General features: G+C 52.8%; 1 protein-coding gene across 1 annotated transcript in view; it reads left to right on the forward strand.

The window, feature by feature from the left end:
• Positions 1-11,299, forward strand: part of Trim62 (tripartite motif containing 62) — a 31,365-nt gene extending 20,066 nt beyond the window's left edge. The window contains exon 6 of the mRNA XM_046469243.1: positions 8,940-11,299. Within this exon, the coding sequence (XP_046325199.1) occupies positions 8,940-9,490 (551 nt within the window). The 3' untranslated portion in view covers positions 9,491-11,299. The remainder of the gene's footprint in view (positions 1-8,939) is intronic.
• The last annotated feature ends 261 nt before the right edge of the window (positions 11,300-11,560 follow it).

Below are 11,560 nucleotides of genomic sequence, written 5' to 3' on the forward strand. Positions count from 1 at the left end.
TGAGGGAGGGAACCCAGGGTGCCTTGCTGAGCTTGCTGTGCCCCAGGACCTGTGCTGGGCACTGTGCAGTTGCTCATCCTGAGGGATCCTCAGAGGACCCCGTGAGGCTATTCCATCCCCAGGGAGCTGCAGGTGCTCCTTCACCAACGACAGGGTCACCTCTCAGTGACCCATCTGGGGTGAAAATGCCTTTAACAGCTAGCCTGCAGAGCGTCCCCTTAGCAATGCACCAAAAGAGGATTATTGGTTGTTTCTCCTTGGGATCATGTGACTAACCGGCCCCCAGTTTGTGCCTCTGCCCAGAAACACCCAAGTGTCATATCACATGTGACCAACCCTGGGAAGAGATCAAAAGTCAAAATTTGAAATACATTTCTCCTGAATGCCTATCGTTTTCACACCAACATAGGTTAAAAAAAAAACATCAATTGGGGGCCTTCTGTACCAAGGCCCTGGCACTCCAGCAAGTCACTGGATACACGTGGTACATATCAAGCCCCTTTCTTATACCAGACACTGTTCTAGGTGCTAGAGGAGTAGTGAGCAAAACAGGCAAAAATTCCTATCCTACAGATCTTACATTCTAGGGTATGAGAAAGTAAACAAAAGTGAGTAAGTAAAACAAAAAACAAATACACATAGTGCATTGTGGTACATTAGATGCTGATAGGAGAGAGATTTTAGATAAGGGTGAGGGGTGGAAGAAAAGACCTGAAGGAAGGAGGGTGAGTCATCTGAGGGAAGAGGGCTCCTGGCAGTGAGAACAGCAAGTGCAAAGGCCCTGAGGCAGAAGCATGACTAGCATGTTCAAGGAACAGTAAGGAGCCAAGTGTGGCTGGAGTAGAGTGAATGAGAGGGAGAGTAAGGAAAAGGTCAGGAAGGCGGCAGTAGCCAGACCATAAGGGCCCACAGACCAGCGTTATAACTTTGAATTCTATGTTGAATGAGAAGGGAACCATTGGAGGTTTGGGACAATGAAGTGACCTGAGTTTTAAAGAACCCCTGTGGCTATTGGGCTAAGAATCGACAGAAGGTGATAAAGGGCAGAGGCTGGGAAGTTGGATGGGAGACCATTGCATAACCCAGGTGAGTCCACTTGGAGCAGGATGGTGGCGCTGGAGGGGGTGAGAAGTAGCCAGATTGTGGATCTATTCTGAAGGGCCATTCAACAGGACTTGCCAAGAAATTTGGCCTCAGGTGTGCGAGAAGGAAGATAGAGAGGACAGGATATTGGCCGAAGTGTCTGGAAGCGTGGAGCTGTAGCATGTGAGGTTGGCAGTGCCCACTGAACACCTTGTGCTGATGTTTGAAAGGCATTGAGACCACAGGTCCGCGGTCCAGGAGGAAGTCAGGCCTGGTGTCATCAGCCTATGGCCAGCATTGAATGGACGGGATGGGGTCACCTGGAAAATTAGGGTAGGGAGAAAGAGAGGGGGGGCCACTGTAACATCGGAGCCTGAGGGCGTTGCTGTAAGTCATGGAGAGGAGGAGACCCAGCCAAGGAGACCGAGAAGGAGCAGTCAGACGGGCAGGAGGGCAGCCTGGGGGTGTCCTGGCAGCCGGGCAGAGGAAGCATTTCCAGAAGGAGAGTGGTTCATGGTGGCAGAGGCTGCTGAACCAAGCATGGGAGAACCCCAAACAGACCTTCCTCCAGGTTTACCAACACCGAGATTGTCGGTGACCTTGGCAAGAGCTATTTTGGTGGCGCAGTGGGGCAAAGGTCTGATTGGAGCCCATCCAAGACAGAAGTGGAAACAGCAGGTGGAGACGACGCTTTCAAGGAACTTTACATACGGGAGGGAGAGGGACTGTTGAGTGGCTATTTTTGTAAGGGAGAAGGAATAGCAGCCTACTCATGGGTTGATGGCAAAGAGGCAGTAGAAGGGCAGAATCAAGAGGCAGAAGCCGGATGCAGTGGTGCACGTCTGTAATCCCCGTGACTCAGGAGGCTGAGGCAGGAGGACTGCAAATTCAAAGCCAGCCTCAGCAACTTAGGGAGACCCTGTCTCAAAATTAAAAAAAATAAAATAAAAAGGGCTGGGGATGTAGCTCAATAGTAAAGCACCCCTGAGTTCAATCTTCAGTACCAAAAATAAATAAATAAATAAATGCCAAAAAGAAGGAGAGAATTGTGGAAGCCACGGCCTTGGATACCATCCCTGGCGTGATCTGCTGCTTGCCGAGGGGTGGCCTCTGCCAGGAACTTACATAGTCTATCTCCAGAAGCCTGGAAAGGGTGGAATATGGGCAGCAGAGCAGAGTGGGAGCTTGCAGGAAGCATCCCTGATGGCATCACCTCCCCAATGAGGTGGGAAGTGAAGTTGTCAGCTGAGATGAGGAGGAGGTGGTAGGAGGTTTGCAGAGAGAGGAGAAAGCAGGTTTCTAGTGCATTAGCCGACCCTGGGCCCGGGAGGTCAGTGCTTTCCTGCAAACCACACAGCTGAACCACAGGGCAGATTCAAGCCTCAGGCAGTGAGGACCCCTGATTGTGCCAGGGTCAGCACCTGCCCTTGAGAGGTGAGATACAGATAAAGGAGGGAATTCCCCCTAAGAGGTAGGTACCATCATGGAGAAACTAAGGCACAAAGCTGTTAGAAGCCTGTCCATGGTCACAACCTATAAAAGGTACAGCCAGCCTTTAGACCCCCAGGTCAGACCCCAGAGCCTATAACCTTACCAATTAAGCTCACTCGCCATTCTCTAGCCTGATACACCAGCTGACCTGGGAAGACTGAGGTTCAGAGAGGCTCACTGTCTTTCTAAGGTCAATGGTAGTCAGAGTTCTCCCACCTGTCTGGATTATTTTTTTTTATTCTACAAACAATAAAAATCCTTCAAGAGATCCTCAGGAGTCAGGAGAGAAAGGCAAGCAACCAGATCTCAAGAGTCCAGTGGGACAAGGCTATGACCAGGGACTCCCAGGTACCATGGACACCCAGAAGGGGCAACAGGAGGCTGTGGGTGGAGTTGGCGGGAGGCTGGGCAACAGATGATGTTTGAGCTGAGTGCTGAAGGCTAAGGAGTAGGGGTGGGCAGGGGCATGAATGACCCCAGGGCATTCACAGTTGAGTCCCTGAGGGATGGAGATGCGCTAGGACAGTCATTGAGAGGGTGCTGGACCACAGAGCCAGGCTCCCTGCAGGTGACTGAAGGCCTCGCCTGGTATGTCCTTACTGACCTCCACGGAGTGATGCAGGCTCAGAGACGGTTCTCTGCTCTCCTCTGCTCTCCGTGGGAAAGGAGGCAACAGCTGGAGGAAGGGTCCACTTTCTAGCAGCCTGGGTAGGAGTTCTGGGCTGCCCTCCTGAGGTAGAGGCCACAGCATGCTCCCACCCCTGGGGGAACCCCACACAGGGACCAGGAGATTGAGGGCCACCGGAGGGAGGCAGGAATCCCAGCCACTGTTCTCCTGAGCCACAGGTCAGGGGAGCCCCTTGTGCAGGAGGCCTGGGAGCTCTTAGCCTCAGTGTCCACCTGCTCTATCCCTGTCAGCCCAGAGAGGCAGGCTGGCACCTCCTCCTGCCATTCAAGAGCCCCCTCATCCTCCCATCCATATCCCACTCAGCTACACTGAACCCCCTTCAGGTCTTAAGTGAACCCTGTTCTCCCTCCTCACACTCTTTAGAGCCTCACGCACCATCCTCAGTCCTTATGGCCAACTCCTGCTTTTCCTTCGTGTCTTAAACACCTCTGCGAGAAGCCTTCCTGGGTTTCTCCACAGGGCCTTGCTTAAGCTTTCCTGGTCTCACTGTTTGGCCACCATCTGTGTGGCTGTCTCTCTCTCTAGACTGTGAGCTCTGAAGGCTCAGGGCCCAGGGTTGATTCATCCCCAGCAGCCAGCACAGTCAGTATGTGTTGATGAATGAAGAAGAGGATGAAGCAGAAGTCCACTTCTGGAGGAAGGGTCCATTTTCTAGCAGCCTGGAAATGGACCAGGCCTATCATAGGTGCTCAGTAAACTGCTGAGAGAAGGAACTCACTGTACAGTATAAGATAAGTCCCTTCCTCCCCTTAGCCTCAGCCTCCCCCTCTGAATGACAGGATGCCTGAATTCCTTTTGGGCTTCTTCACAAGTGAGCAGACACAGGGGGAATTGCTGACTGCCCAGCGGCAGGGTTTTTCCACCTTCAGTGCCACTGACTTTAGGCCTTGGGGGCACTGTCCTGGGCACAGCAGGATGCTTAGCAGAGTCCCTGGCCTCTAGCCACTAAATGCTGTAGCCCCGCCCCCTCATCATAACAACCCAAGGTATCTCTGGACGTGACTTAATGTCCCTTGAGAAGCAAAACTGCCCCGCCAAACAGTGCCTGCAGTCAAGCTGAGGCAGCAGCTGTGTGCCCCAAACATCCCACCGGGAGCAGAGGCCCGGACTTCAGAGAGCAGTGATCCTGTTGGCTGGGCCCCTTCCTTTGTCTGTGAGGCCTGTGAAGTCACTCTGGCTCCTCTGCCAGCACCAGAGCCCTTTATGTCCAAATGGAGCGGTGCCCCTAGGGACCTAGCCCACAAGTTCTAGCAGCTTCCTGCCTGCCCCTCCCCTATGGCCCTGGCTTCCTATTGGGTCATTGGAGAACCCATCTACCACCTGTCAGGCCCCTGCTCCGGAGCTCCCCCCACCCCATCACCCCCACCCACCCCTGACCTCACTCTAGGAAGCCCTCCCCTCTCTGCCCTCCCCTACCTGGCCTGCTCCCCAGAGGGCTAAGCAACCTATTGTCCCAAGGAACCAGACACTGCTCCTCTCCCTCCTGCTGCCTCCCCACTCCCACCCCACCCCCAGGCAGCCCTCTCCCCACCTCCTGCTCATCTGAACCCAGTCATTTTGAGTCCCAGTGATCAGGGGACCCAAGGCAGGGCACCCCCATCTGAGCTTTAGTTCCTCACCTATACAACAGGGAAAGTCACATTGGCTTCCCAGGTTACATATGAGAATTAAATTAAAATTGGGGACAATAATCCTATAACTTAGTAAGTACTTGGCCCTCTGATGGTTCCTCAGTCCTGCTGAACAGGCTTTCTGGAGCCACATGAGGAAAGAACATGATGTGAAAAGACGTCAGCTCACGTTCTAACTCTGCTTCACCCCAGGTGGCAACCTGAGCAAATCGCTTAACTCATTTGAAGAGCCTCAGTTTTCTCTTCTGGAAAATGAGGGTATAGTAATTTGTGCTCTTAGGACTACTGTGGGGTCCCCACAGGTAGAGGGTATGGAGATGTTTTGTGGTGACCACTCAGGTAGCTGCAGGCTGAGTAGGTGGGAGGACTCGGGGACCTGAGGCCTGGTTTTAAATGCCTGGCTGCAGAAAAGAGCTGACGTATTTCCTGTCCTGTCAGGCCTGTGCAGCTGGCCCCGCTGTCCTTGAGAACAAAGAAACAAGCCATGGGGCTGCCAAGCTGCCCAGTGGTGGTGTCAAGCTGTGCCTCTGGAGGGCTTTCTTTGTGGTAGGTGACTAGAGACCAGGACACATTTCCTGCGGCCTCCATAGTCCCAAATGCCATTTGACTTGGAGGTCTCAGAGAGGCTTCAAGGACCAAGACACATGCTCAGCTCTCTGTGTTTATAGGTTCAGAGTCCCACGACCTAGAAATGAGCCCAACCTGTAAGATAGTGAGCCCAGAGGACTGCCTTTGTAGGATCTGTCACCTCTCCTGAGGGTCAAGGATGGATGAAGGGACTGCCACAGGCAGGGACTGACTTCCCAGTGGGGGAGAAGGTGTTGCCATGCCCCCTCTGGCCTTGCCCTTGGGACTGGAAAAGCCTCCCTAGAATCCAAGCAGCTCTCCCTAAGGAGAACCCCAGGCCTCGCCTGAGTCCTACCCAAAGAGTGGCAAGCCCTGCCCTCCTCCACCTGCAGGACTGGAGGTGGGGATCAGGATTTCCTCTGCCCTGCGGGTGCCTCTCTTTTCACCTTCCCAGAACCACGGGGAGCCCTTGGAGCCCGTCCCAGTGGCTCAGAAGTGAGTGGCCCATGTGGCCCTGGAGACTTGAGAGTCTGAAGCTGTTTCCAGGCCTGCCTGCCAGTTTCCCCCCACACCCAGGTCTTTCTGCTCCAAGCAACTCTCGTTTCTAGCTGTTACTGGTCCATAATCCCAAACGCCTCAAATAGGAGGGCCACGTTCTCCAGGGCACTCAGAGCTGTGGCCACCATCACCCAGGCAGGGACTCGCCCCCCCCCCATCCCTCCCACCCCTCTGCACAGACACATCCCACTGCCCGTAGGGGTGGCCCATCTGCATCTGACTAAGTTCTTGGCTCCCTGGCCCCCCTCCACCCACACACTCCTCCACCTCCTCCCTCCCCACCCCTCTGTGGGAATTGCCCACATTCCAAGGGGCAGGAGACTTCTAGCTCTGACCAGCTACCCTGGGACCAGTCAGACTGTGGGCAAAGCCTTCATCTAATGACAGCCAGTGCCTTTCATCTCCTGGCTCCTCTTCTTTAGGTCCCGGATGGAGAATTTTTTTTTTTTTTTGACCCCTCTGTTCACAGAGTCATTGTTTGCATATAGCCCTCAGGTTCCCAAGAGTAGGAGAGAAGAAAGGAAAGTAAAAAGCTGAGTTTACTCCTGACAGAGATGGTGGCAGGAGCTTGCTCCAGGCTGTGGTCGGCTTGTTAGTGGGTGAATGAACAGGAGCAAGGTTCAGGGATGGGCATTACTCCCAACAAGGACAGTCACCATCAGTGAGCCATTTTATTTCTCTGTGTGTGCGCAGCCCACAGAGGCAACAGAATTAGGGGGTAGAGTGCCAGCCATGTCATCCTGTCCCTGCTCCACCAGATAAGGAAGGCAAGAGGGAAGTGGATGGTGAAGTCCTTCACCCTGCGGAACATGTGGCAGGATCCCCTCCTCCCACATGTCCTCTCCTCTCTCTTGCTCTGTCCTAGAAATGGCCATGGGACCTAAGGGGAGCAGATCCCAGGTTCCCCTCCCCTTCTGGCTTGTTTATCAGCTCCCTGGGGAGACAGAGTAAACAGAGGTCTTGACAAGAGTTCTTGAGACTTGAGATGAGACCTGCTAAGCCGGTATGGCCAGCCCACAGGCAGGTGACCCAGCCTGCACCACCTGCCCAACAAAAACAGGGTCAACCTGGTTTGGTGAGTATTTCCAGAAGCCTGGCCTGTGCCAGGTCCTGTGCTGAGCCCTGGGCACACAGGGGAGGGCCGAGGTCGGGAGGATCCAGTCCTTACCCTCCTGGGGCAAAGATGCGAGCACAGGGACATGGACATGGCTCAAGAATTTCAGAGGCAGGGGAGCACAACTCCTAGCCACCAGGAAGACCCCAAGGACAGGCCCTTAGAGAAGAGCCCCCTGAACCTGGTCATGCCAGCAAAGAGGAGGCAGGAGAGGGAACTGTGAGGCAAAGGTTTTGGGCCTGAGTGAGGTGGGGCAGGGTGAGAGATGGGCAGCAGGGAGGGCCGGGCCGGACTGGGCTGGCATTGCTCAGTCCCAGCTCCGCCATTATCTGCTGACCTGAGAAGAGTCCCGACTCCTCTCTGGGTCTCAGTTTTCCCCTATCAAATGGAAGAAGTGGCTTAGAATTAGAGATTGTTTACTTTTTCAGACACATTTTCTACTTTTCATATTAAATAATTTGCAATGTTACAAAAGTCATATAATCTCATCACCATTTCAAGTATACATGTATGTGTACACATATGCACACTATACATACACACATATTTATACACATACACTCACATAATGGAAAATAGAAGGAAATTATTTATAATAAAATATTTTATATGTCAACGAGTAGAAGTTCACTCAGAACCACATTAGAAAACATAAGTATTCCAATGCTCACATTATAGGTAAAACACCTTCTGCTTCAAATGCAGTCCTATATAGACAGATTTTTATCAGTGGTCTTGCCCCTAGAGATGTATTTTCCAGAAAAGCGAACAATTCTTAGTTAAGCCCCAAACAAACAAACAAAATGTAGCCAGGTGCAGTGGCACACACCTGTAATCCCAGCTACTTGGGAGACAAAAGTAGGATCTGAAGTTAAAAGCCACCTTGACAATTTAGTGAGACCATATCTAAAAATAAAAAAATTAAAAGGGCTGTGGGTGTAGCTCAGCAATAGAGCCCCTTGGACTCAATAAAAAAGAAAAAAATCAGCCAGGCACATGCCTATAGCAGCTCTGGAGGCTAAGGCAAGAGGATTGTGAGTTCAAAGCCAGCCTCAGCAATTTAGCGAGGCCTTGTCTCTAAATAAAATATAAAAAGGTCTGAGGATGTGGCTCAGGGGTTAAAGCACTCCTGGGTTCAATCTGCCTTACAAAAAGAAAAAAAGAAAGAAAAGTCAGTTTCCCCTGAGTTTGGTAATTGTATTACAAAATATACAGTGTATGTACAGTATGCAAAAAAAAAAAAAAAAAAATTCATGTTTATACATGAAATGGAGTTTGTAGTTTCAGATCACTATAAAGAAGACTTCATCCACATGAAGGTGTGGTGGGACATTTGAAAATCCCTGGTGGGGGATGTGATGGATTGTCCTGGTCATTTCATTCTGTGGTCCCTGGATCCCTCTTATCAGAGACAACCCAAACACCCTCACAAATTCCCACATTACCCTCTAGGGGGCAGTAGCACCTGAAAAATCTTTAACCAACTTCCCTGGCAGCTCTGAAATTCTGGACCTCATTCTCGTTAATTCTACAAATATTTGTGGAGTGCTCACTACCTGCCTTGCCCTGGGCATCAGGCAGTGACCAAGCAGCTATGGCCCCTGATCTCTTACAGCCTATGGAAGGACCTTAGCCATTACCCTTCCTTTTTACAGAGAAGGAAGATGAGGCCCAGAGAAGACAAGCTTATATTCAAAGCCACACAGCAGATCAATGGCCTCCTGGGGGCCCCCCAGAATCCTGTATGCAGGGAGACACCGCACAGTGGGTTCTCTCTGCTGACCTCTCCCTCTTCCATCCCTCACAGTGCCAGCTGCTCTGACCCTAGACCCTGGCACTGCCCACCAGCGCCTGATCCTGTCTGATGACTGCACCATCGTGGCCTACGGGAACCTGCACCCACAGCCCCTGCAGGACTCGCCAAAGCGCTTTGACGTGGAGGTGTCGGTGCTGGGCTCTGAGGCCTTCAGCAGTGGCGTCCACTACTGGGAAGTGGTGGTGGCGGAGAAGACCCAGTGGGTGATCGGGCTGGCGCACGAGGCCGCGAGCCGCAAGGGCAGCATCCAGATCCAGCCGAGCCGCGGTTTCTACTGCATCGTCATGCACGACGGCAACCAGTATAGCGCCTGCACCGAGCCCTGGACGCGGCTCAACGTCCGGGACAAGCTGGACAAGGTGGGCGTCTTCCTGGACTACGACCAGGGCTTGCTCATCTTCTACAATGCCGACGACATGTCCTGGCTCTACACCTTCCGGGAGAAGTTCCCGGGCAAGCTCTGCTCCTACTTCAGTCCCGGCCAGAGCCACGCCAACGGCAAGAATGTGCAGCCCCTGCGCATCAACACTGTGCGCATCTAGTCCAGGCCTCCTGGCCGCTGCAGCCAGCAGGAGCCCCGCCTGCACACGGAGGCCGGGGCCCAGGCACCTCTGCCTGGTCACCCGCAGACCTCAGGCCACTAGTTCGCCCTGGGGCCTCCATTGCCCTGTGTGTGACATGGAGGTCGTGCTCCACGAGTCCTAAGCTCTCTTGAAGCATTAAAGTTCTGTAAGCTCTGACCTTGATGAGGATGTGACATGGCTTCTCCTCAAGGCAGCCCCCACGCAGCCCTTATCCCCAGCCCCTCAGAGAAAGGGCACTACCTCCCTGTGTCTCCTCCTGCCCAGCTGCCTGGCCTTGGGATGTGTCAGATGTGGTCAGTAGTTGGCAGCCTGAAAGACACAGAATTCTCAAGTCTCATGGCCTAAGTCTTGCCCCTGACCAAGCTAGTGATGGTCATTTTACCCTTGACCGCAGCCCACCAAGGACACAGGCAGTAGCTGGTCCTAGGGTTGTCACAGAACCCCCCTCTTAACCTCCACTCACCTGTACCAAGAGCTGTAAGGCTCCACTTTCCCCACTGTTGTACAAAGCAGAGACCATGCTGTAGCCTGTGGGAAGGCACCGAGTAGTTGAGGCCACATGTTAGTTACCATGTCACCACCTTCCTGCCCAAAATCTGAGGGCAGAATGAGGGCACCCTGGACCTATATAGAGCACAAGCTAATGGTGCCTGCAGGACAGCAAGCATCACTGAATGACAAAGGTCCCCAGCAGCTCTGGACTCTGGTCCAGCTACCCCTTGCAGCCAGGCCTCTGTGACCTGCTAGGGTACAGAAAGGCTGCTGGGAGCAGTTATTTTAATCAGGACCTGAGCACTGGGAGGAGCTGTTAGCTCAGACACACACACCCCCCCCTTCAGACTTGGCATCTATCTCACTTAGGATCCTGCTGCAGAAACAAGAGCCACTTTAGCTGGCTGAATTAGGTAAGGATTCATTACCAGCTCCCTGGGAGTTTGCATCAGAAGGGAGCAGTAAAGTCCTTGCTGAATTTCCAAGAAAAATTCCCAGCTGCCAGACTCATCCTGAAATGACCAGGGAAGCTATCCCCCCCTGCAGGAAGCCACTGTATCAGAAGCCGCTGACTGCAGCACTGTGCCCCCTCTGCCACCGTCCATGCCAGCAAATGGATGTCCCGAGGCCTGCCTCTTCCACTAACTCAGGTCCCCAATCCATATTTCTACAAGGGATTTGCTACCTTTACTGCAAGGGAGTCTGGGAAATGTAGTTTCCCTCTTTCCAGCCCCAGCCATGCAAAAAGGGCACTAGAAGAAATTTAGCCTGCAAGCTGAGCAAGCCCATTGCATTTTCTGCCACAGCATCCATCGTGAAGCGCTCCTGAAAGAGGACTTCACCTTAAGCATGGGACCATGGGGTCCAGGAGAGTCCCCAGGTCTGCTATGTAGAAAAGGCTCCATCCCACCTTGACTTCGAAGCAACAGAGCCCGGAGGTGCCCTGCCCTACCTAAAAGCAGCAACCTGAGAATGTGCCTGCAAGATCGCACTGATTTCTCACAAGCCCTGGCCTTTCTTTCTAGTCCTGAGGCCTCAACTCTGTACTTGGGGTCTCAGCACACCCATCAGAAAGGAGCCAGAAGAGCCGAACTTGAGGGGCTCCCACTCCCAACGGCCATGCACTCAGGCCTTCCCTGAGCAAGAGTAAACCTCAGCCCTGCCCAACCCCTCAACTCCAGAGTCTGGGCCTCCCCCAGCAGTATTTTTATTTAAAAATGTTTCCCATTTGTGAGTTATGATAAATTTGTATTAAATTAAAGTTACAGGACGCCAGTGGTCAGTTCCATTCATTCTGACAAACATAAAGACCCACTTGTCCCATCCCAGGGAGTAAGGGTGTGTTAGAATGGCCAATCCACAAAGCAGCCCTGCCAGGTAGATGGCATTCTGCTCATTCTTCAGAGAAGGCAAAGCAAGTTCAAGGGAGAGGGTGTGACTGCCAAGAGTCCTAGAGTCCACACTAGAAAGAACTGGGTTCTAGGCCAATACACCACAACTCTGTCACCAGCCAAGGAGGATCAGTCTTTGCCTGGG

This window comes from Marmota monax, unplaced genomic scaffold (assembly GCF_021218885.2).
Source record: "Marmota monax isolate L192 unplaced genomic scaffold, Marmota_monax_Labrador192_F-V1.1 WCK01_AAM20220418_F8-fsc00008, whole genome shotgun sequence".
Classification (NCBI taxonomy): domain Eukaryota; kingdom Metazoa; phylum Chordata; class Mammalia; order Rodentia; family Sciuridae; genus Marmota; species Marmota monax.